This window comes from Mustelus asterias, chromosome 13, assembly GCF_964213995.1.
Source record: "Mustelus asterias chromosome 13, sMusAst1.hap1.1, whole genome shotgun sequence".
In the NCBI taxonomy this organism is placed as follows: Eukaryota; Metazoa; Chordata; class Chondrichthyes; order Carcharhiniformes; family Triakidae; genus Mustelus; species Mustelus asterias.
This window is the reverse complement of record NC_135813.1, coordinates 24,240,556-24,266,193: the sequence shown is the minus strand read 5'-3', so window position 1 is coordinate 24,266,193 and position 25,638 is coordinate 24,240,556. Positions and strand designations below refer to the sequence as shown.

General features: G+C 40.1%; 1 protein-coding gene and 1 pseudogene across 3 annotated transcripts; one reads left to right on the top strand and one right to left on the bottom strand.

The window, feature by feature from the left end:
• Positions 1-786: 786 nt before the first annotated feature.
• LOC144502514 (zinc finger and BTB domain-containing protein 26-like) lies at positions 787-25,638 on the top strand. 3 transcript variants are annotated; one of them, XM_078226568.1, is made up of 2 exons: positions 787-840; positions 15,742-25,638. In XM_078226568.1, the coding sequence occupies exon 2, from the start codon at positions 15,752-15,754 to the stop codon at positions 17,126-17,128; it is 1,377 nt and encodes a 458-aa protein (XP_078082694.1). In that variant the 5' UTR covers positions 787-840; positions 15,742-15,751; the 3' UTR covers positions 17,129-25,638. The 3 variants fall into 3 exon arrangements, with proteins under 3 accessions (XP_078082694.1, XP_078082693.1, XP_078082695.1); XM_078226567.1 differs by lacking the exon at positions 787-840 and adding an exon at positions 1,227-1,302; XM_078226569.1 differs by lacking the exon at positions 787-840 and adding an exon at positions 4,136-4,206.
• LOC144503247 (U2 spliceosomal RNA) lies at positions 14,271-14,476 on the bottom strand (annotated as a pseudogene).

Sequence of the window (25,638 nt, the reverse complement as noted above, 5' to 3'; positions counted from 1 at the left end):
AGTAAAGAGAAAGAGCCCGCTGCAGGGTGAGGGTGCTGTGGGTGGGAGATACAGAGTGAGGGTGCTGAGGTGCAGGGTACTATGGGCTGAGAGATGCTGGGTGAGGATGCAGGGTGATGGTGCTGCAGGGTGATCATGCTTGCGGTCTGAGCTGCAGGGTGAGGGTGCTGTGGGTGGGAGATACAGAGTGAGGGTGCTGAGGTGCAGGGTACTATGGGCTGAGAGATGCTGGGTGAGGATGCAGGGTGAGGATGCAGGGTGATGGTGCTGCAGGGTGATCGTGCTTGCGGTCTGAGCTGCAGGGTGAGGGTGCTGTGGGTGGGAGATACAGAGTGAGGGTGCTGAGGTGCAGGGTACTATGGGCTGAGAGATGCTGGGTGAGGATGCAGGGTGAGGATGCAGGGTGATGGTGCTGCAGGGTGATCGTGCTTGCGGTCTGAGCTGCAGGGTGAGGGTGCTGTGGGTTGGAGATACAGAGTGAGGGTGCTGAGGTGCAGGGTACTATGGGCTGAGAGATGCTGGGTGAGGTGCAGTGTGAGGATGCAGGGTGAGGGTGCTGCAGGGTGATAGTGCTTGCGGGCTGAGCTGCAGGGTGAGGGTGCTGTGGGTGGGAGATACAGAGTGAGGGTGCTGAGGTGCAGGGTACTATGGGCTGAGAGATGCTGGGTGAGGATGCAGGGTGATAGTGCTTGCGGGCTGAGCTGCAGGGTGAGGGTGGCCCCTTTAAGCGGCTGATTGACGGGGTTCTTGCAGCGTTTGTCTAGATGAATCCAGTCCGCCCTCGCTCGCTCCCGCGCACAACGCGAGTCCTGGAGCTTCAAGAATCCGGAGGAGGGGAAGGTAACGGGTGTTTATCATCAAATAAATCTCATTCAGCCCGCGGCCGCTGTTTCATAGCCGCTGCTTTGGCGGGCGGGCAGGAAGCGGGTGTTTGTGGAGTTGTTTTTCTCTCTGTGTTTGTGTTTGGGGCGCTCGCTATCACAATGCTAGATCGGCGGCGGCGGCTCTCTCGCTGCTAGAACCGTCTCTAGACACACACTTAAAAACCCCAAACTCCACACACCGAGGCCAGGCCGGAAACCTCTCTGAAAGGGGTGGCGAGGGGAATGTAAACATTAAAATGAAAATGTTGAGGTGGAAGTTGGCGCCGGCGGTGTGCTTTCTGGAGCAGCATTGTGCGTTAATCCGTTCAAAACTAGAGCAGGCTTGGCTTTGTTCCATTACAGCACTAGGCCCAAGGAGGCTGCAGCCTGGCTCCCAGTTACCAACACATTGCTGACTTCCCCACATTACACTTCGCAGGTTCGTGTTGGTGTTGTTGTTTGCTTTTGGAAAATTATTTGTGCAGTAACTTCAGTCAGGGATTTCGTCGCATTTTCGACTGGCGAAACTGTTGAATTGATAGCCTAAATTGAACTCTCTTCCTCCTCCTCCTCCTCCTCCTTCCCCATGTTCTGATGTTTCACAACAGATGCAGGATGAGTTATTTAAAGTACCACCGTACTGATTTGTATGTGTTATTTTTAGTTGCTCTGCCTTCCTGCAAATACTTTGGTGGTGAATTTTTAAGATAGCTGTGTGTGCTGTGAGTTAATGCCCCTTTATTTAATTCTAATTGTAGTGCTATTGTGTGGCATCAGAACACTTCTTTTATGTTTGTGCTGTTCAATTTATCCTGTGTGTGCGTAGTCTCACTCATTTTCCCTTTTTATCTCATCCAATTTTGCTTCGGTCACTTTTTTATTAAGAGACTGAAATCCCTGCTTCTGTATAATTCTTCACATGTTATGCTTCATCTAGTTAGTCTTGTGGAGCATAATAAACAATAAAAGTAATAAAATGGGGCATTTCAGTACAAGTGGATGATGGTGATTTAAGTACAAATGTAATTTGAGGCACAGATGCTCTATAAATAGTGTTATATCATCGTCCTAAGAACTTTCTGTTGGCATTAAGAAAAACCTATTTATTCACACCTATTTTAATAATCAGGAGAATGAAATAAAATTAATAATTGGTTCGATGGGTGTTCACTTTGGCATAACCAGCTGCATTCCTTAAACCTAATCAGTTATCTTTAAAACAAAAGATCCTGCTATACTTGTAATAAACAGAGCGCTGATAGCACTTGTGAATTGAAATGCACTTCTGAAAATAGTGCAGATAATAACAGTGGTGACTCATCAGCGCTGATGCTTTTTAAACAAAACTTGTATTTATTTCCAATATCTCACCCACACTTGAAATAAGCACACCTGTTTTCTTCCTGTATGAAATGGCATGTAAAAAGATTTTTCTATCTTGGTGAATGCAACTGCTGTGGTCTTGTGGTGATGGAAACATCTAAAGTTCTTCAATGGGAAAAGGGCAAGTGAAAATGGGAAGAAATCCTTAGTACGCAGAGAACTGAAGCAAGGAAGGAACATTTTTTTGTGAGGAAGGGATGAGAAGGAATAGGATTAGATCTTTTATCTTCTACAGTTTTTTTAAAAAAAAACTATTCTGGTTCTGTCAAGTAAAAGATGTTCCATCAAAACAGTGTGTTTATCATTCATCCTCTTATGCCCTTCACATGAAACAGTGACTTTTTGAATGAGGGATGTTGTGATAAATGCTTACTGTATTTCACCGCTGCTGAGTTTTGCTTTAATTCTCACTATGCTTTGCAGTCTAAAAGGAATAATCATCAGTGGGCTGAAATTAATTCGGAGAGCAGTGTTGTACTAATCTTGGTAGAAGTACCTTAAAGAATTGTGGGTTGCTACAGTTTTGATGCCTCTGAATAAGCCATTTATTCTCTTTCAAACCTGCCTCACTTTAAAGCTGTAGCAATCTGACAGATGTGAGTAGCCTGATTTAAATCCCCACTTGTCTGGTTTTCCCATGCTTTTGCAACTTAAAAGTATACATCTATCACCTTTATTTTCACAGTTCCCACCAATGATAAATTAATTGTTATACAGAATGTACAGGACAGAAACAACTCATTCAGTCCTGCAGCATTATGCTGGTGTTTTTACTCCACATGTGTTTTCTCCCATTCTAGGAGTCTCACCTCAGCCTTCACATGAAGTGAACGTAGCAAAGTCTGTCGATAGATGCAAGTATTTCTGTGTACACAGATGTCTTGGGAACAATGGCATCTAAAACCTCAACACTATTGGTTTGAAACCACAAAAGCTTGGGTTTAATTTTTTCCCCCCCAACACAAATTGACATGAAACTCCATTTAGAAAGTTCAAGGTACAAGATTTACTGTATTTGAATTCTGACCCCACCCCTACCAATACTGGCTGCAGCATTCAAAATGGCCATCTGGCCTTTCTGCACAAAGAAACAAATCCCAGGGAGTCTGCAAATCCACCACAGTTGGTACTGTAGTCTGAGTGGATGCTAGATTGCTCTTTGGACCCATCTGTCAAATAGCCTGAACTGCCACAATGAAAAATCAAAGTCGAGGGGGAGTCAGTAGATAATGTCTTATTTTTGGTGCCTTCTGAAATGCTCGGTGAAAGTTTGCATGGTTATGTGCACTATTATACCGTACAATCCTATTTTTTAAAAAATGGATATTTCCATTAGCTATGATCATAGATTTTTTTTTGTGCTAGATAATCAAAGGTTAATAGTCACTTGTGTGAAAAGGGTACATTTTGCCAATGGAGAATAACAATGAGTGCATTCGGTACATAATCCTAGGAGTAGAAATTGGTGTCATTGTCTGAAGCTAAAAATATCAGTTTGGCTTGTATCAGGGTCACATCTTCGCTCTGGTTTACCTCCCAGCTGAGAAATCTCCAAAGATTGCAGGCTCAGCTGCAACACCAAATCGACATGTTATAATCATCAATTGTTGTTGCTCGGTCCTCGAGGGCTGTGATATATACATGACAACTCTTCCGAATGAGAACAGTGTTAGCAGAACCTTCAAAATTACAAATCTTGGATGGAATCGGAATTCTTATATAAGTTACAAGTTGTTGAAGAAATAAATAAATGTTTGTCAGGAAAGAAAAGCAGTTTTAGAAAATTAGATGACTGGGAGGGTGGGGTTACATTTGAGGTCAGAACCGATAATGAAACTAAGATTGCTGATTTTTAAAACTGAAATAACATAACACAATAGATGCAGGATAAAAAAGATTTGAAAATAAGACCTGAGAACTGGGATTGAAGCCTCTGGGGGGAGAGAGAGAGTGTCACTATGTAAGTATCGTGGCATTGCAGAATGCAGGATTTGTTAGATATCTAATGATTGAATTGTGATCTGAAAAAATATAATTTGGTTGCTGGCTGATAAGATGGTAATGGATATAAGCCTTCTAACCCTTGTTTTGTAGAATGGAATTTTGGGGACTTGTCTCTTACATGGGTCACTTTATGTGAAAAAATATAGTTACAAATTGCCTTGTCTAGACATTTTACTAAGCCATTCCTTACGAAAGATTCTAATCTCGTGTCTTACCCTTCTCTGTTCACGTATGTATTTCCTAGCAACAAGTAGTGTTTTTGAAAATTAATAGAGTGAAGAGTCAAGGCACCTTGTTCAAGACACCAGGAAGGTTTAAACGAATAAGAGATTAGGTGAATCAAAAATAGTGATCAGGTGTTTTCATTATTATCCATTTATGGGATGTGGGTGTCGTTGGCTAGGCCAGCATTTATTGCCCATCCCTAGTTGCCCTTCATCAGGTGGTGATGAGCTGTCTTCTGGACACCAAGCTTGTGTTTAAAAGCTTGAAAAATAGTAGCAAAAAAAGGAAAGCCTGATGTTTGGGGCCCCAGAGAGGAATGTATTAGAGTAGATGGTCTCCAATGAGCACATGATTGATATGTTCTATGAAAAGAGGATAGTTCAGAGGAGCATTGACCAAATTATTCACGGTCAGGAGCCTTCCATCTATGAAAGATGATGGACACATGGCAAACAGTCCATTTTGGATGGCATGTCTTCATATCCTGCATCTTTTCTGATGGCTGAGAGACGGGTTTTACCGCAAGTGTTGTACGTGAAACTACCAGGTGTCATTGTGGTTGTTTTAAACATTGGCATCCGTTGCCAAGCTGCTTTGGCCACTGGCCATTGTGGTGCTGCACACACTGGCCCACAGGAGATACTGCCATTTTTTTCTCATCAGCTAGTGACTCCCAGGTGCAATAATTGATGTTTGGGGCCTTGATGTCACGTTTGCAAGCATCCTTGAAGCCGAGCCTTGGGCATCCTACTGATCAGACAGCACATTATTACTATTGATAAAAATTAGAAAGATTGGAAGTGAGAGCGATCATTGTTCGAAAGATAACAAACTTTTCCTTGTATCCTGCCCTGGAGTGAGAGTTGTGCTAGGAGATACTCCTCGATTACACTATTTCATTTTTGGAAGATTTAGCTTTCTAGAAATGAAACGTTTGGCACAAATTGAGGTTCCTGGAGGTGACTTCAGAAGCAGAGAAGGTGGTAGGAATTTCATTTTATGATCAGAGAAAATGGTGAAGCGAGAATGACAATTATATACAGGAATAAAGTTGGTGAGAGATGGTAATTTCTGAGAAATGAACGCTTTTTAAAAAAAAAATCTATCAGAATTCAAAGAAACAAGATTTTTATTGCCCCTTTGAAAAACGTGGATGATATAATTCATTATGGAAGGACTGGCAGGTGTACGTGGTGAGGTTGTAAACCTGACCACCTGTGGCCATGCTATTAATGATTTCCAATGATCTAATGGTTGTTGTTGGGTAAGCAGATGCTTCCACTTTCAGATGTGCTTTACTGTTTAGTTGGGATGATCACAAAAATCAGCATAATCCAATCACTGAACATTCATATTTTTGGAGTCTAATCAGCATCAAGTTCTCCATTTAGTACTACTAATTTTAATATTTTTCATTAGTTACTGAAATTAGTTGGCTGATGTGACCCAATTCTGAGGGAAAGAATTAAAGGTACTATGCCTTCACATTAACTGACTTGATCGTCTTTCCTTTATAATATTGGACCAAGTCCAAACTACTGGAGAAATGGAAATACTATTTATCCTGTCCGGCCTAAGTCTGAAATGCACAGTAAAGCTGTTGGGTCAGATTTGTTACCCACGTTGCTTTTCTGAATTTAGTATCAAGGTAACTTTGAGGACTGAAAGGCAATCATGGAATCTGATTAATAAATTCCTTAGAGTCATTATGATGCCCTGTGAGCCAATGCTGGCTCTGGAGCAATCCTGCCAGTCCCATTCCTCTGCTCTATCCCCATGGCCCTGCAAGTTTATCTTAAGTGCATTCCGATTTCCTTTCAGAATCATTCATTGTCTCCATTTCCACCATCCTTTTGAGCAACAAATTCCAGGTCATTACATCTTTGCATTCTCATGTTCCCCCTGTATCTCATGCCCAGAATCTTAAATCTACATCCGTAAGTCCTTGTACAATCACCTAAAGGGAACAGATGTTCTTTGTTTACCTTCTCTAAACCTGTCATAGCCTCGCACACCTCTGTCAAATCTCCTCTCAATCACCCTTGTTCCAAAGAGAATAATGCCAGCTTCTTCTTGTAGCTAAAATCCCTCTGGAAAATTCTGGATTTTGGTTCTGGGACAGTTCCTGCAAACTGGAAAGTACCTAGTGTAATCCCACTATTTAAGAAGAGAGGAAACTGAGAACTACAGACTTGTTGGTCTGCCGTCAATAGCAGGGAAAATGTTAGGATCTATTATAAAGGATGTGAGAGCTAGATACTTAGAAAGTAATATATGATTGGGAGTCCACATGGATTTATGAAAGGGAAATCATGTTTTTTTGAGGATGTTACCTGTAGCATGGGTAAAGAAGAACCAGTGGGGAAAAAAAATCAAATTTCTTGAATGGTGAGAGGTTGAGAAGTGTAGATGTCCAAGGGGACCTGGATGTCCTTGTTCATGAGTCACAAAACTAGCATGCAAGTGCAGCAAGTAATTAGGAAGGCAAATGGTAAGTTGACCTTCATTGCAGGAGGATTTGAGTACAGGAGTAAAGGTGCCTTGCTGACATTGCACTCCAGGTGAGACTGCACCTGGAGTATTGTGCACAGTTTTTGTCTCCTTATCTAAGGAAGGATATACTTGTCATAGAAGGAGGTTCATCAGACTGATTCCTGGAGTGGCAGGATTGCCTTACAAGGAGAGATCGAGGAAACTGCCTGTATTCTTGAGAGTTTTGAAGAATCAGAGGTGATCTCAAACTTACAAGATTCTTACAGGGTATGACCAGTAAGCCCTGGTCATACCCTGGATTGTGGATTGGATGGGGGCGTTGTCTTAGAATAAGAGGAAGGCCATTTACATCCGAGTTGAAGAGGAATGTCTTCACTTAGTTGAGTTGTTCAATCACTGAGCATGTTCAGGACAGAAATTGATAGATTTCTGGATACTAATGACATCATACTATATCGGGGTGGTGGATGAAATTGCATACATAATCAGCTATGACCTGTTTGAATGGCCTCCTCTTGTATTCCTACAAATCTGCTCTGCACCCTCCCAAAGAACGTCACATCCTTTGTAAAGTGTAGTTCAGAATGGAAGGAAAATTCTACAAGCAACCTAACCAGAGCTTTATAAAGGGTCAGCATAGCATCCCTGCTTTTGTACTCGATGCCTTTATTTAAGAAGCCCAAGATCCCATTTGCTTTGCTAATTACTCTCAATATGTCCTGTCATCTTCTAAGATCTATCCGTCCTTCCTGGTTTGGCCAATAATATACTGACCAGGAAGTTCTCCTGAATACATATTTTAGAAACTGCTCCCTCCTGTAACATTATTCTAATTGGTATTTGGGTAATTAAAGTCATAGTTCTTGTACAACTCTCTGATTTCCCTGCGGATTTACTCACTCACTGACTTATTATTTGGAGGCCTTTAGAATACCCCCAATAGTGTGACCATATCTTTTTCTTGCTTCTCCACTCTAACCAAATGGATCCTGTCCCTGCTGTCTCAAGGACATCTTCTCTTCCAACACTACAATTACTCCCCAGATCAGTACTGCGACCCAGCTCCCGTTTTTCCTTCCCTTCTTTTCTGAACTATTCCGGAATAGTAAGCACCCAGCTGCCTCTCTTTTAAGTCATATTTCAGTTATTGCCACTACGTCATGTTCCTGCACAACTATTTATGTTGTAGCTTATCAACCTTCTAAACACTGCACTTTGTATGTCTACATCTAAACCTGTCTTTGCATTCCTCCTCCGTTCTTCTTGGGCTGCTCCTATTTAATATGGTACTATTTATTTCTCTAATATTATCCAAAACCCACACCTATATACTAGTACCCCTCCCCAGCCAATTTAGTGTAAACTGTTCCCAACCACACTAATGAATGAACCTCCCAGTGAGGATGTTGGTCCCAGTCCTAGAGTTATAGAGGTTTACAGCATGGAAACAGGCCCTTCGGCCCAACTTGTCCATGCCGCTTCTTTTTAAAACTAATCCCATTTGGCCCATATCCCTCCATACCCATCATACCCATGTAACTATCTAGATGCTTTTTAAAATACAAAATTGTACCCGCCTCTACTATTACCTCTGGCAGCTTGTTCCAGACACCACCCTCTGTGTGAAAAAATTGCCCCTCTGGACACTTTTGTATTTCTCCCCTCTCACCTTAAACCTATGCCCTCTAGTTTTAGACTCCCCTACATTTGGGAAAAGATATTGACTATCTAGCTGATCTGTGTCCCACATTATTTTATAGACCTCTATAAGATCACCCCTCAGCCTTCTACGCTCCAGAGAAAAAAGTCCCAGTCTATCCAGCCTCTCCTTATAACTCAATCCATCAAGTCCTGGTAGCATCCTAGTAAATCTTTTCTGTACTCTTTCTAGCTTAATAATATCCTTTCTATAATAGGGTGACCAGAACTGCACACAGTATTCCAATGTCTTGTACAACTTCAACAAGACGTCCCAACTCCTGTATTCAATGTTCTGACCAATGAAACCAAGCATGCCGAATGCCTTCTTCACCATTCTGTCCACCTGTGACTCCACTTTCAAGGAGCTATGAACATGTACCCCTAGATCTCTTTGTTCTGTAACTCTCCCCAACGCCCCACCATTAACTGAGTAAGTCCTGCCGTGGTTCGATCTACCAAAATGCATCCCCTTGCATTTGTCTAAATTAAACTCCATCTGCCATTCGTCAGCCCACTTGTTTATGGCTGCTGGTCCCTAATTACTTTGTGTACAGCTAGTTAAAGGAAATCCCATACTATTAAGGTACCAAAAAGAAAATAAAGAGCAACCAAAGTAACACATCACCTACTTAATCCTGTTGAGAAGGAATCTGATTTTATTTAATAGGTTACTCTTGCCCCAGAATTGTTTCCGATGCCCGAAGAATCTAAAGCCATCCCTCCTGCGCCATGCTTTAAGCCCATCTTTTTCACTATCTTCATGTTTCTGCTTTCATTAGCATGTTCCACTGGAAGTAATTTTATTTTTAAGATATTCTGGCTCCTGAAAATCCGTCTATAAACCACAATACTTGTGTTGGGACCAATGTCTACCCCAATTGCTTGCTCACTCCCTTCCCACTGCAACCTCATGTTCATTATCTGTAGCATTTGATTTTTTTATTTTGCAGCTACAATGGCAGACAAATATTGTACACCTAGATGTGGGGCGCTATTTTGCTTCAATTTGATTAAATATGTTTTCTTTTGAATGCAAGACTCGATGCACAGTTTTCGAGTCCAATTTATTCCTTCTCGGCTTCCTACGTGTGGATCTGCTCACACATCAGTCATGCCTTTTTTCCACAGTGTTACTAATTTAAAAAACCTGAGCTTGGAGTCAACTAGTCACTATTTTCTGATTTACTTCCTTCTCCTTTACATTTATGTTATCCTGCTTTTAGGAACCTTGATTTTTTTGCTTTGTTCCTGATTTTTCTTTTTCTCAAAATTACTACATGAACCAGAAAAAGATAATATCCATCTATCCTAGCCTCCCTCCAGGACCTCTAGCCTTTCGAGAGGAGGCCCCTTTCCTGAGTATGCCTTATTTCCCTTTTTCAAAATGATTGCCGAAGGCATTGGCAATTCTTTTTAACATTTTCCCAGTAATGAATCAGGTTAGTAAATCTGCCATTTCCTCACTGCAATCTGTTGCTCTTTTGAAAATAGTGCATGGATTAGTTTCCAGTCTGAAGGTATGATCCTTGTTGACCTGTTAAAGATATAGCTGTACTCTTCCTCTGGACTCGCAGAGAAACTTTCAGGTAAAACATACCATTAGAGGAATTGGATAAAAAGGTTGGAATTAAAGGACAGAATTTTACTTCAGGGGATATTTGAACATCTCCAGCCTCTCGTTGAAAATCTGGATAGAAATCCTGCTAACATCCTAAATCATATGTACTGAAATTCTGTCTAGACACTCGAGAAACATCTTGAGCCACATCCACTCCAATCTCGCTGGAGATTCTTAAAGCGTCTTACGTGATAAAGCTACCCCTGAGATTGGAGAGTTATAAAAGCCAAGCGATTTGGTGGGAGTGATTAGTTTGCTCAAACTAGCTGAGGATTATGCGCTGAGACTGAGTATTAGTTTGCCTGGTGCTTGAGGCTGAAACCGAGATAGCCAGGTAGACTTGAGTGGTAATCCTTGAGAGACTGAGAGAGCTTACTTTGTGGAAGCCAGAGTATTTAATTTACTTCCCGAGGAGCTAAGAGATTAGAAACTGACACAGACTATTCCTTTTGGGAACTAACAAGCAGGAGCCTAATTTATAGAACTGGCCAAACAACAGATTGTTTGTTGAAGCAGCTGGCAGCAAGTTATATTTCATCTAAGAAACTGACTCGCCAAGATGGCAGATAAAAAGAGAGATTTGATTAATTGGTCTACCTTTATAGACCATTTTATATGTCAAATTTTAATAAACCAACTTCAACTCCACCAAAAAATCAAAATACTGCAGGTACTGGAAATTTGACAAAAACAAAGTGCTGGAAATACTCAGCATGTCTGGCAGCACCTGTGGAGGGAGAAAGAATTAACATTTTGAGTTGAATATAACTCTGCTGTTGGTGTGGCTGGCCCTATTACTTTGTAGCCAATAGGAACAGCCAAGAGGGATGTTGATGGTGGAGTTCAGGTGACAATGACGATGTTGAAAGGAGTTTAATCTTGCTGCCACTTAAGTGACAGGCAACATGCATGCCCCATATCAGCTAAAATTTGGATGTTGTCTAGGTCCTGCTGTAAGCCGATTTTTGGCTGTTGCATTATTTAGAAATGAGTTCTGATTGGAACTGAATGTTGTGGAATCATCAGCAAACAGCCTGGCATTGACAAGTAATTGAAGCAGCTGAAGATGGCAGGGCCAAGAACACTGCCCTGAGGAACTCTGCCAGAACCCATTCATTGCAATCAGAAGACAATGGTGACCATCTCATTAATGTCAAGCAGTTTGATTTTGTCACTCATGCAGCATCCTGCTGTTGAACACGTGGGAATCAAGACGTGGGGAGGTAAAAGTTCAGTGTTTTTGATGGGTCCTAAAATGAACATCAGCAGTCAGGTTTTGGTATTACTTGATGCCATTATTGATTACTTTTTCTCACTTTATTGATGGTTGAAAGATCGATAAATGGCAGGATCAGAGCTGTTTTTATGGACAGCGCATATGAAGATTTTTCAGGCCTGGCAGATGCCAGGAGCTTGGCCAAGAGGGCAACTGATTCTGGTGTATGATCTTCAGCTCTACCACTGGGATCATACCAGGGATCATAAACTCTGTTGTGTCCAGTGTACTCAGATGTGTCATAATGCCACATTGAATAATATAAACTGGTTGGATATTGGCATCTATATGGTGGAAACCTCGGTTGGAGACAGAGTAGCTTTGTTACTTAGTACTTTTGCTTGAAGAGTCTTTCAAACGCTTAAATGTCTGTTTGACTCACTTGATAGCACTCTTGATTCAGAAAACCATGGATTCCAATCCCATTCTCATACCCAGAGCACATGAAACAAAGTTATGCATATATTAAACCAGGGACCTGTCTGTCTATTCAGGTGTATATCAGAGATTCCATGACAATTTTAAAACTGATTGCAGCATTTGTCTCATGGGTTATAGGGTATAGCTATACCTATTGAGAAATGGCAAGTACCTTGATCTATTCTTTGAAACTTACTGAGTAAGTGGGAATCAAGTGAGATATTGTGCTCTGACTTGTACCTGTGGTATGGATTCTTGGCATTGGGTATCCAGAAGGGAGCCATGCCCAGGCAACCATTTTTCATACATAAAACTAGACATTGGTAAAGAAGAGAAGGAGAGGAATCATGATATGAACGTTTTAAGCATGCTATCCCATCGCGTACACAAAACTGAATCTGTATGAATGCAAAATGCTTTAATTATCTCAATGCTTTTGTGTGAAACAAACTTCAAATATTACAATCCTGTGTCTGAATATTTTAATCTACAGCAGTGGTTCCCAAACTTTTTTCACTGGGCTGCATTTTCGGAATAAAAATTAGCTTGCGTCACACCAAATGTTTCATTGATGAATACATTCAAAAACAAAAAAAACCCCCAAAAAAACAACATCCTAGCAGTGCTTGATTCATAACATAGAACACAACTACTTTATAATATGATCATGGGACATCCAGAAAGTATAAAACAATGCTTGTTTAAACCATGTTTAAATGTTTCTTTGATTGTCCTTGAATCGTCCCGCCACACTTGCCATCCTCTCTCGCCGCACCAGTGTGGCGCGCCACACCCTTTGGGAACCACTGATCTACACTATCACTGGATGAATTGAGGAGGAAAGGTGACTGGTCTTAGTCCTGGGTCAGGTAGGATTAGGCACAGTATCTGAAATTTGCCACATATCCTGTTCCTCATCACTGTGGGTTAATGGATAGAGTTCAGATGCTTACCTGTGGGGACTCGGGAGTCATTAAGACTGATGATAAATAAACAAAAAGCCAAGTTCAAAGAAGAGGATAAAGGGTAAACTGAAGTGAGGAGAAATTTCTTCACCCAGAGGGTGGTGAATGTGTGGAATGCACTACAGAAAGTAGCTGATGCCAAAACATTGTCTAATTTCAAGAAGAAATTAGAAAGCTTGAGGACTAAAGGGGTATTGGGGGATGGCGGGATCAGGATATTGAATTTGATGATCAGCCATGATCAAAATGAATGGTGGAGCAAGCTCAAAGGGTCGAATGGCCTACTCCTCCTGCTTCTAGTTTCTTTAAGAATTGACAGAGTGGCAAGTTACAGATGAACGTGTAATGCAGCGTATCCCAGAAGAAAATATGGTGGGGGGCAGGGGAATAGAATTTTGTACTAATAAAAGAGAACAATGAATTTACACTCACTCCCAGTGAGTCAAGTGATCAGATATTCTGTTGTGGTGATGTTGATTCACTGACAAATGTTGACTGGGGCACTGGTGTTCCAGTAAGGCCATGGGATCTTCTACATCCACCTGAGGGGACAGACTAGATGTAATGTAACCTCCAATAGGCTCAGCATTAGCTACATGTTACACTGGAATGCCAGCCTATGTTATGTGCTTAAGTTTCTGGAATGGGATTTGAGCCCATGAGCTTCTGACTCGGACAAAAGTAGAATCTCTGGTCTTAGGCAGGCATCTGTAAAGAAATCTTTGTAGCTTTTGGAAAAAGATTTTCTATCATGAGTTTTATTTTTTAGTTGATGAGGTGTAAGCTTTTTCTATGTTGTAATACAATTCTCTAAACTGAGTTTGAAAGGAGGTTATCGGCTACTGAAGGTGGAATGTGCATTTTTATATAAAAAGATAAACTTTGTTCATATTGAGACTTTTATCTTACTATATACCATTTGATTCAAAATCAGTTTTTAGTATTATGCACAACAAACAGTTGCTGGACAGCTGGTTAGTGATGCAAAGCAACGCTAACAGCGCAGGTTCAATTCTTGTACCGTCTGAGGGTTATTCATGAAGGCTCCATCTTTTCAAACTTGTCCCCTGCCTGAGGTGTGGTGATCCTCAGGTTAAATCACCACCAGTCAGCTCTCTCAAAAGGGCAGCCTATGGTCATCTGGGACTATGGCGACTTTACCTTTTACTACAAATAAAACTTGATTTTTTTTTTGTTCTTTTGCAATTGTTGACTTTTTTTGTTTATATCAATCAAAGTCCAATTCAAAGTCTCAGCAAGTGAGACATTCCAGATCCAAACTGATGAGACAGGCATCCCACCTCCTGTCTTGGGCTTGATCTACATGATCCAAGCTGATTGGACTGGCATTGCACCTCCTCCAAGGCTTGATCTTATTTACATCTTAGCCAAAAGGCTAACTTTAAGGTACCAGCAAAAGGCTGCTTTAAAAAATGGCTTCAAATGAAGCCTTAGTGTAACCCATGACTTCAACCAAGTGCAGATGTCGATACTACACTTGATCTTAGCCAAAAGGCCGAGAAGCGACATATATTCTTGTTACTGATCATGAATAAACATTTTCTGCAATAGTAATACTGCTTGTTATCTTTTTAAAGTACTTAGAAATTGGGACAGAATTTGCTACAATAATGCAAATACTAACGGAGCCTTGCACTCAGTTTGGAAACAGCCCTAATCTACAACTGTAAGCCCAGAATACTAGGGTACATTCTTTGCTATTTAATGGGATATATTTAAAAAAATACCGTGCAATTGTAAAGAAATTACCTCTTCAGAAAAGTGTTGAAATAATCATAGTATTTGACGACAACTGTCCACCTGTCCATTGATAGTAAAGAGGCTCTTGGGGATACCTAGATATATTTAAACCTGGTTAACTAGTCATCTTAAATTGGTAATTAAGGTGCCTCAGTACCACAGTAGTCCGTTACTTTCCAACATCAGTTTTTCAAATACAAGAGACTCGGAAAAGCTCCCAATGTAATAAAAAGTCTGAGGGACAAAATGCTGCACATAAAACAGTTCAAAGTAAATCATCGTAACAATTGCAAAGATAAATGTGGCTACCATTTTGTATATAGCAAATTTCCACAAAAATCCATAAGATCAGTTCTGTTTCTGGTGTAATTTTTTTGGGGAGAAATGTAAGGTACTGGGAGATTTCCCTGTTTTTTCCTTAAAATGCCAGAGCCTCTTTAATGTCTACCTGAACCATCAAAACTAGCAATGTTTAACATCTCACCTGAGGAATGGTGGCCATGGTCATCATGAAGGGCAGTGCAGACTCGAAGAACGTTCTCCTGCTCCTATTTTCTATGTTCCTAGATATATCTGATAAAGCTTCTTATTGCACATTAATCACAGTCAGAGGTATGGGCGTGAGCCATGTGCGTTGGCCAAGTCCTGGCAATCTGGCCTTTAAAGTCCAGATAATATTCAATTTGTCATTAATATTTCCCTTCCATTGGCTCAGTCTGAAAGTGTGGAAAGGGTCATCATTACTGTTGTCTCGATTATACTCGTCATTCGGATATGATTTTAGACGTTTAGTTTTAGGAATGATGTTTCAGTGATTTTAAATAGATCTAAATGAACGAGAAAATATATTTTAAATTTTGGGCCACAAAGTTCCGTGGTATGCATCTATGTGGCCACAAAGCCAAAAGCTTAGCCTTGATCATTTACTCTTTTCCTAAAGTAGGGTTAAACGGATAGTGTAGGCCTGATTTTTTAACTCTGTGATTTTTTAATAGGGAGTTGCTCATGTTTTTTCTGTTTTTTTTTCTCTAGATTTGGAAATATGGCTCCAACTTCTGACCTGCTTTGTTTTAAGTTTTCAAGCTATGGCGATTCCATGTTGCAGAAAATGAATTTCTTGAGGCAGCAGAAACGATTCTGTGATGTCACAATCCGAATCAACAATGTGGCCTTTCTGGGGCATAAAATTATTTTTGCAGCATGCTCTCCCTTTTTGAGGGACCAGTTTTTGTTGAACGATTCAAAGGATGTCCGAATTTCGCTTCTCCAGAGTTCAGAGGTTGGAGAGCAAATACTTTTGTCCTGCTACACTGGTATCCTGGAGTTCCCTGTGAAGGAATTGGTAAACTACTTAACTGCTGCGAGCTACCTTCAAATGGGCCACATTGTGGAAAGGTGCACACAGGCCCTTTCTAAATATATTGAGCCAAAGTTGTTGTCTGAAGATCAAGCACACAACATAGGTGAAAGCAGCACTTCAACTACGTTTCCTGAAACTTCAGAAAGGCCACAGGGAAGTCCGCCATCCGATTCTGAAAGGAGTAAAATGGAAGATCTTACACAAACTAGGGATGTCTCTGAATGTGAAACTGACTCGGAGGATAGCAACATTCGTATTGTTAAAGTGGAGTCGCTGACTAGTGATATTCAGGAAAGTGAGAATGGTGACAGCTTGAGCCACCTCTCAAATAATTTCAGTAATAGTGTGGAAAGAGCCGTTGCAAATTCTCCGGAATCACAGCACTCTCTTATAAATTCAACCGTTGATTCTAGAAGCAACAAAGTGGTAGATAGTTGTTTACAGAATTTTGTAGCTGATCCACCCAGATTGTCGGAAGTTGTCAATGGTACAAGTTTTATGCTGGCAGCCAATGAGTTTGAGTTGCAAGGTTTGAGTAGTTTTCCAAATGAGGAAATGGCGGCTGCAGGTGGGTTTTTGTTCAAACGCAACAGGGGCACAAAACTGTTTGCAAATAAAACAATGTACACCAACCATTTTAAAATGCAAGACAAATGGCTTCAGAAGCCCCACCATTGCAGTAAATGTGGGAAAATCTTTCAGCACCTCGAAAATTTCATCAGTCACTTGAAAACACACAAACTTTTCCTGTGCCTGCGCTGCGGGAAGATTTTCACGCAAAAAAGCAATCTGACACGGCACATCCGAGTCCACACCGGAATTAAACCCTATCAGTGCACAATTTGCGGGAAGACATTCACTCAGAAATGTTCTCTGCAGGACCACCTGAATCTTCATAGTGGTGACAGACCACACAAGTGTAACTACTGTGACGTGGGCTTTGCACACAAGCCTGCACTCAGGCGGCACCTCAAAGAGCAGCATGGGAAGAAATGTGTAGATAATGTCACTGAAGGAAGCATACAAGAAATTACTCTGGAAGTAGATACTATTGAATGATTGCAGTAGTGCTCTTCTTGATCTAATATCTTCTTAGAAGGTCAACTGAACTTTGTTAGCCAAGCAGTAAATTTAAACGCTTTGGGAAGGTTGGTAGAAACTTTGCACCAAATCAAGCATACTAATGGTATCTCATCAGTGGGTTAGTAAATACACAGAGCACTGCACTGGGAAGAAATGTTCTGTAGATTTCTCTTCTATCTGATGAAATAGAGCATTATAAACTAACAATTGTTTTAATCGGTGTTTGATAGAATGTCATTTGAAAGATGAAATTCAGTACTTCAAACTGTTAAAAGGACTGAATGCGTTCCAGTGGGCCACTTAGCTTTTTATGCCACCTGTTCAATGATAAAAGCTATGTCCTCTTTCATATAAAATAAGGCACACTCACTCTTTGCATGTAGGCAGTAGAGTGCTCCTGGTTAGTTAACTAACTATCCAGGGCTAATACCTAATTTATGAAACTTTGCCTTATGACTTTGTCAAAATAGGAACAGGAGAAGGCTATTCAGCCCCTTCAGCCTGTTCCACCATTGAAATCAGATTGTGGCTAATTTGTACCTCAACCCCATTTTTAAGTTTGTTCCATATCCTTTGATGCCCTTGCCCCACAAAAATCCATTGGTTTTAGTCTTGAACATTTCAAGTGGTCCAGTCTTTTCTGGGAGGAGAGGGTTCCAGATTTCCACATTGCTTTGATGTGAGAAAAGTGCTTCCTAACGGTTCCAAATGCTCCCTCCCACCCGCCTCCACTGGATTCCTTCGCCAAAGGAAATAGTTTTTTTAACCTGCCCTAGCAAATCCCTTCATTTTAAACACCTCAAAACGTATTGTTGTATCAGTTTCTTTTTCTGAAATTATGTCATCATTTTAAAGTCTATTTTCAAATGGTCAGGGCACTGTTCTTCAGTCTATCTAGTCCTGCCTTCCTGAGTCCAGATTTGTAGCTGTAGAATATGCAATTTTGGAAAACCAAGACTGACTAAAGACAGGCAAGAATATGTAGTTGCTGTTTCTTCATAGATCTAAAATGGTAGATCTACAATTAGATTTTTTTTTCAAGAGTAGTAATTCCTTTCGTTGGATGTTGCTCGAATTGTTATACTGGTATCATTGCTGGGAGCAGAATTACAGCTTTACCTTATGTGAAAATTAAATGACAGGATTATGTGCTATATGATGCTATCATGGGCGTTGACTTATATGATGGAACACGTTACTCTAGTTTTGTGTTTAACAGTACAGATTTGATTTCAGACCAAAGCGCTTATTTGTTATGCCATTCCTTCAAGTTGCTAATACCTGTGAATAATGGCATATTCCTCGAGGGCATTGCAGAATTTCCGAAAACTGATCTGGGGAAAGACTTGAGAAATGATTGCATGGTTTGTGTCTCAATTAGAAGTTTGGATTTTTTACTCGTGTATAATTCAAATTTAGTAATATTGGTTTATTTTGACAATTGCATTTTCACCCCCCCCCCCCCCTTCCCCCACCCCCAACCATTCCAAAGAAAAATTCAACGACATGCTAATTATTAATAGGGTTGTTTGATAAGAAATCTTATTAATTGAATATATCTATACATATACTCCAGTTGATGTTTTAAGCTCTGTATGCATTGTGCCAAATCAAGAACAATATTTTAAATTATTTGCAGTGTGGAATCATAAACATCTTTTACAAAGAGGGAGGTTTCACCACAATATATTTTTAATTATGTTCTACTTTTGGCATTTGTAACGGTGCAGGCTTTTTAACTTCACAGAGAAAAAAGTCCTTTGCGGAAACATGTTTTAACTCCCAGGTGGGAATGCAGCAGAGCACAGCAGCTAAGGTCGCCTACGTTTAATGGGTGGGCCTCCTACAATGCTCCTTGCCAATTTACTGGAAAGACGATGGATGTCCAGCAGGAGGCCTCTGTATAATGATCTCCGCCACAAATAGTCTAGGAGGTGAATACCAGTTGGTATGGGGGGGAAAACCATAGTTTTCCTTGTGATGCCCAGAGAAGTATTTTCTTAGGCTCACAAAGAAACTTGCATTTTCTTTTCTTACTGGCTGCTGCTCCTGAAGCTAACACTGACTGCTACCCCTCGAGGCTCTGGTTAAAATAGCAGATAAGGTCCTAATGATGACAAAATTGGAACTTGATCTGCATATTTAAAGAGGCCCTGGGACAATTTTCCAGTTGGGGAAAGGTAAACGTTCTGCTCTGTTTTAACTGCCCAACCTGGTTTCTGCCAGATGGGGGCAGTTATAACATTAAGCCCATGGTCACTGAACCTGGAAGAGTGGCTTCTCACCAATTTTCTCCCTACCTATCCTGCACAGTTGATTCCATTATCAGGTGCTGTTTTACAGTTGGTAGGCATTCTCTGGTATTTGTGTTTACTTGACTTGAAAATTCACAACAGTCACCATCAGTGACTCCAATTCTGTCTTCACTTGATGTTCACGCGGGGATTGCTAGACATTGATCAGGAGTGGAAACTATGATTGTTTTTCTTTTTATCCCATTCCCCCACCCCTACATAGATACTGTGGAAATTCTGATTTGAAACAACCGAGCCGACGCAGATAGAAAAGTAACTTAATGAGCTGTATGTTTCAGAACATTGGCATGTCGAGCCCATGTTAAATTCCAGCCTCATTGCATTCAAAATCCGTCACAATGGGAGCTTGCAAGCCTCCCGTCTTGTCCAGTTTCCATTGCACCATCTAGTTCAGAGTAAAGATATGTTCATGCCAGTACTAATATCTCCGTGTATGCTGCTGTTGTCATTCTCTAGACAACAAAATGTTAGAGACTTTGAACTAGTGCCCATTCTGCACGGATATCAGACCTCCCTTCGGAGGTCTGAAACTGTGTTGAAGTTTCATACTCCGAACCACTGTGCCACTCAGTGTCTCTCACGTATGTTTTATGCTATTAACTCTAGTATTATTAGAATAATTTATTAGAATGAATACTTAGTTCAGGGGTGCTGAGAAAGCAAGGTACTCTGTCAGGAATGAATCCTGAAAAAGAAAATATCAAAGCCAAAAAGGATCATCAATCTATTTAATCCACCTCCTTGCTATTCTTAGTTGTAAACAGTGATACATTGATTTAGATGTTTGAGTGCATGTGGAGAGACTAGAGAAACTTTGAGCAGAGAATGTTAAATGAGTTTATTTAATAGAGGTGTTCAAAATTATGAAAGGACTTTGATAAAGTAAATAAGGAGAAACTGTTTCCATTGGCAGCAGGATCAATAACCAGCAAACACAGGTTTAAGGTAATTGCCTAAAGAACCCAAAATGAGGCAGGAGGAAGAAGTTAGATGTTTTTAATGCAGTGTGTTGTTACAAACTGGAATGCATGGCTAAAAGGGTGGCGGTAGTAGATTCAGGAGTAACTTTTTAAAAAATGGATTAAAGATATACTTTGAAAAGGAAAAAAATTGCAAAGCTGTGGGAAACAAGCAGGGGAGTGAGTAACTTGCTAGTTTTTTTTCAGAGCCAGAACAGCTTTCTTCCATGTTACACAAGCTCTACTAAAATCCGTATTTACTAGATGTATGAAAGGCTATGATAGAGTAGACACTGTATGTGTTTGCTTGGGAAGAGCAAAACTGGATGCCATCAATACATAGTCACCAAGAAATCAAATAGGGAATCTATTATCCAGAGAGTGGTGAGAATGTGGAAGGAGTTGAGGTGAATTGTTTAGATGTATTTAAAGGGAAGCAGGAGAGAAGGGAAGAGGGTTATAGTGGAGTAAAGTTAAATGAGGGAGGATGGGAGGAGGCTCAAGTGGAGCAGAAACCTGACATGGACAATTTGGAACGAATGTCCTGTGGCTGTATATTGTGTCTAGCCCCACCTAGCAAATGTATTTAATTGATTCTAATATTCCAGTATCCAACAACCTTCTCTCGTGAAGCTAATTTCATGACGCCTCAATCTGGCCGTCTTGGAACATTCATTTTTCTATCATTCCTCCCCTGTTTGTTCCCTTGAAAATAAGGAACAAACAAATCCAGTATTTTTCAACTTGTGTTAATTTCTTCAGATCTTAGCACAGCTTTCAGGGATCAGTGATCTCATTTGTGACACTAATCATTTTAAAAGTTCTTTAATATAATATTGTTAATTTACTTAAACTGACTACACCAGACTAGGAAATAGTTCTGTATTTTCATTTTACACTTGCTTAAAATGGGGTGGTGCAAGTGGTGGACTGGACACTGATTTTAAAAAGCTTATTATTTGTGATAAACCACTTTCAGCCAAATTAATCAAATGCATAAGGTTATTCTTAAAGATGCTCTTAAAGATATTGTGGAATATTTTTAAGAGCAGAAGGTTTTTAATTTTCCAAACTACTGCCTGATTGCACTGGTTTGTGGCAGATTTTGGTGATATGCAAATGAGTTTGAGCAGAAACTGGAGAGAAAGTTAACATTTTTCAAAACTCGAGCAATTTGCGCCTGAATCACTGACTAAGCTCAAAGCAGAATCACTTGACTGAGGTGAGTAATTGTCGACTTGTTCTCCCTTATGTGTAATTCTACCTTTTTTGAGGCTCTGCTTATATTCTCCTAGAGAGTGAGACTAGCGAATTAGGATGTTATTCACTGATGGAATCAGTGGCTTTCTGTACTGGTCAGTAGAGATGGTTAGCATGGTGGGATAGGGTTCCATGCAACCTCCTCCCCACCCCCCCCCCCCCCCCCATTTCTTACTTTCCCCACATGAAAGCAATTGAATACTTTACGCATAGGGCACTCCATTCAACCCCTAGGATCAGCAACAGTGCATGTTTGAAGGCCTTGAGTAGTTGTTGAAGCTGTCATTCAAATCAGGTCCCCAAAAGGAGTTGAAAGAGATCGAGTCACTTAATTCTTTAACCAAATAATTATCATGTTCTTCCTTCATTTCATCTGCACCTTCCCCCCCCCGTCTCTTCCTGTCAAATTACTTTATGGACTTCAATATAAATCTGCTGAAGGGATTATGGATAAATTGTTGCCACGTTAATGTTGATGAACTGGAGAGCTTTTGAACTTCTGGAGAGGAAAGAGGAACAAATCAATGAATGGGATGATTCATTTGTGTGCTTGAGAAGTTTTATCTCAACAGCTCTCCTTTATTGTTTCACTAATATTAGCATGGTGCATAGCTTCAGTCCTTGGCATGGTGCAAGATGTGGATTTCCCCTTCAAGTCTTCCTCAAAGTTAGAATTCCTTGTCTTGGTTAGTGCCATCTTGTGAGGAGACATTTGTAGGAATAGGGTGGGAGAAATGTGCCGTGTCACATTACTGTTGTCTTCCATATCTTCAGATTGGAGCAGCTACAAAGACCTGCAAACACAGTGGAACCCCAATTTTACACGCCCCGATTTAGCACGAAATCAGATATGACGCGATGAATCATTTGACCCTTTTTTTTGCTCTTTCCGGTTTAGTGATTTAGCACGACCCCGATAACATTCGCGATAACATTTTATGGACCCCAACCATCGCGTTACAACGGGGCTGCACTGTATTACTGTCTTGGTTTTGGAGTGGAGATTTGTAAAACAAAGCAACAATGAGTGTGGTGCTTGCCTGACTATTCTCCAAATAGAAAACTGTTTAATACAATTCCAGGGCAGCACGGTGGCACAGTGGTTAGCATTGCTGCCTCACAGTGCCAGGGACCCCAGTTCAATTCTGGCCTAGGGTGACTGTCTCTGTGGAGTTTGCACGTCCTGCCCGGGTTTCCTCCAGGTGCTCCAGTTTTCTCTCTCAGTCCAAAGATTTGTAGGTTAGGTGGATTAGCCATGGTAAAAGTGCAGGGTTACGGGGATAGGGAGGATGGGAGGGCCTGGATGGGATGCTCTTTTGGAGAGTCAGTGCAGACTCGATGGGCCGAGTGGTCTCTTTCTGCACTGTAGGAGTTCTATGATTCCCAAATTTCTTTAAGCTGTTCCAGGCAGTACTAGTTGAATTCTTAGTTTATCGTATTTGAGGGATTTTTTTAAAAATTCCGTTTCACAGATGGACATCGGCTTCCTACAAATTTAATTTAGCACTCGCCAGAAGTTAATGTGTACAGTGAGCACAACCTCCATCAGCCATCACAGTTGGGAAGAGTGCTTTGGATAATAGAAAATGGTAGAATTTAATATAAATTTTAATGTAGCAATGCTCTAGGCACAGAAATCTTTTTTAAAATACACAAATAACTTCCTGGATATAAATTCCTTTTTGAGCATGAGGTTATAAGGGAGGAGATTGGTGCTAACAGACTGTGCCATGAGGCGAGGTCTGGAACAGGGTTTATCTGACCAAAACAATGAATGTGTGAATCATGAAGATTCCACTATAACTTCTAGCTCCTCAAAATTGCCAGCCATGATTAATATTTAGTAGGCTTGCAATTTGCAGATTCAACTCACACAACACAGGTGGTTTATCAATTTGATTTTATTGTGTACTTAAGTTGCAAACACTATGTAAAGAATTACCATTTTGGGTCTTTTCTAAACTGTTGCTTCTGGTTTGCAGAAGACTTTATTTCAAAGTTTTTAAACTGATAAAGATATGTTCATTTTTACCAGCAGTTAAATCGTACAGTTTTTAATAGTTTGTAACTTTCTAGTACCATATGCAACGTCACTACTGTTAGTTCAGTATCTTTTGACACTATTGGTCCTGAAAATAGATTTTTGGGTTACCTGGCACATTAGCATATACCTCATCTTGGACAGTATTTGTGACTTGTACTTTTACCTTTGTAACTTTAGAATGTTGCAACGTTTTTCTGAGCTGTGGAATCTTAGTTCTCATCAATTATGATATGTGTGACTGCAGTAGAATGAATTAATTTTGTTTTTAACCACATTACAACCAGCTAAAGTGCATAAAGTTTATATTAACTTGCAAAATGCACAAAATGTTCCAAGAAAAATTGTCAGAGGAAAAGCAGTCTGTAGAGTATCCTCTATTTCTGGAGAACGCAAAGTCTTTTTCGACATCAGAATGCATCTTTTTTTTTAAAATGCTGCTATATCGTATTGATTGGATGGGTCTTTGGATCTGTTGTTTTCTCCAGGTAATAAGGTGACATTCCTCAGCTAAGGCACCAGGGGAGGAAACCATTGGAAATTAAGTCATCACTTGTCCCTCCCTATCCTGTAGCTCAGACATGTGACATTGTCAAATATCTGGGTACATGATACAAGTACACTTCCTCGATTATAGGAACAGAAATAGCTTATAAACAAGGATTAAAGTTATAAGATTGCAACAAAGGCTGTTGTCTAATTTAGCTAAATCAGTGCTAAATGCTAAATTTGAAAATACTTCAAAAAAAAAGTTGCGAATGGGGCAGTTTCCATTCCAGTAAATATTGAGCCAAAATTATGTTTCCAACAGAAAAGAACATTTAAATTGGTTTAGCCAAAATAATGTTCCGATTAAACAATTCGTACCTAGTTCATAAATCTTTGGACAATATTTCCGATATTGTCAAGGAATAGATGAGCTTGGGCTAATACAATTAATGCATTGTCAAATGTATTTCAGCTTGCTTAATGTCCCTTTGTTGTTCTGTGCATTTTAACTGGTCTAGCACCTAGTCGGATATCTCATTCATTTGGCTTACTTGACACGGAACTAAACTAATTTTTGGTTCACCCGGTGATCCACATTTGTCACTTGGCCTAATTGCATAGAAGTTAGTGAGAAATCTTCTAAACTGTGATTTTAGTACTTGTACCATGTCCTGCAGACAGTTTTGATATTTTTAAAATGCTACCTTCCAGACTGGGATTTGCAGCTGTATAAATTTAAGAATGCGACATAATCTAAAAAGGACTTTCATGGCCCTTTCTTGATTCAACTATTATTTCCAAGGTTGGAAGTCAATAACTGTCTTTACTGTCATCCTTGGGTAGATTAGTAGCACATTTACTTTAAAAATGTCTAGGTGTCCTCTTGCAGAATTGCATTGAATTTTTTTTTTTTTCCTCGACCACATTACAATTTTCAAATTTTGGCTCAAAGTCTGCTGGAGTACAGTTTGATAGTTGAACTCTGATTTGCTCCAAAACCTGGCTGAGAGCAACAAACGAAAGTACCAAAAGGATAAAAGTGACTTGCAACCTTTATTTTTCAAATTCTGAAACAAAAATACATCTGATGAAATTGTGTTTAAGAGGCACATTTAGTACTTAAAAGTGAAAATGTAGTTTCCTTATGGTACAGTGTATACACAAATGTTAAAAGATTTTATTTTTTTATTTTTTGCATATGTTATGTGAATAAATCAATTATAACGTTTTCTATTTGTTTTATCCTAGCAGTTAACTCTAACAGATGCACTGATGAAAATAAAAGTCCTCTTTTCTGTAATACCTGATTTACACATACCTGTTGGTGTAATATTACTGCAAATGACAGGATTTTTTTTACAATAGCAGTATTCAGATTTATTCACTGGAAAACAAGTTCACTTAAAAAAATAAACTGCTTTG

Coding starts and splice junctions, on each gene's coding strand:
- LOC144502514 (XM_078226568.1), top strand. CDS start 15,752: ATGGCTCCAACTTCTGACCTGCTTTGTTTTAAGTTTTCAAGCTATGGC.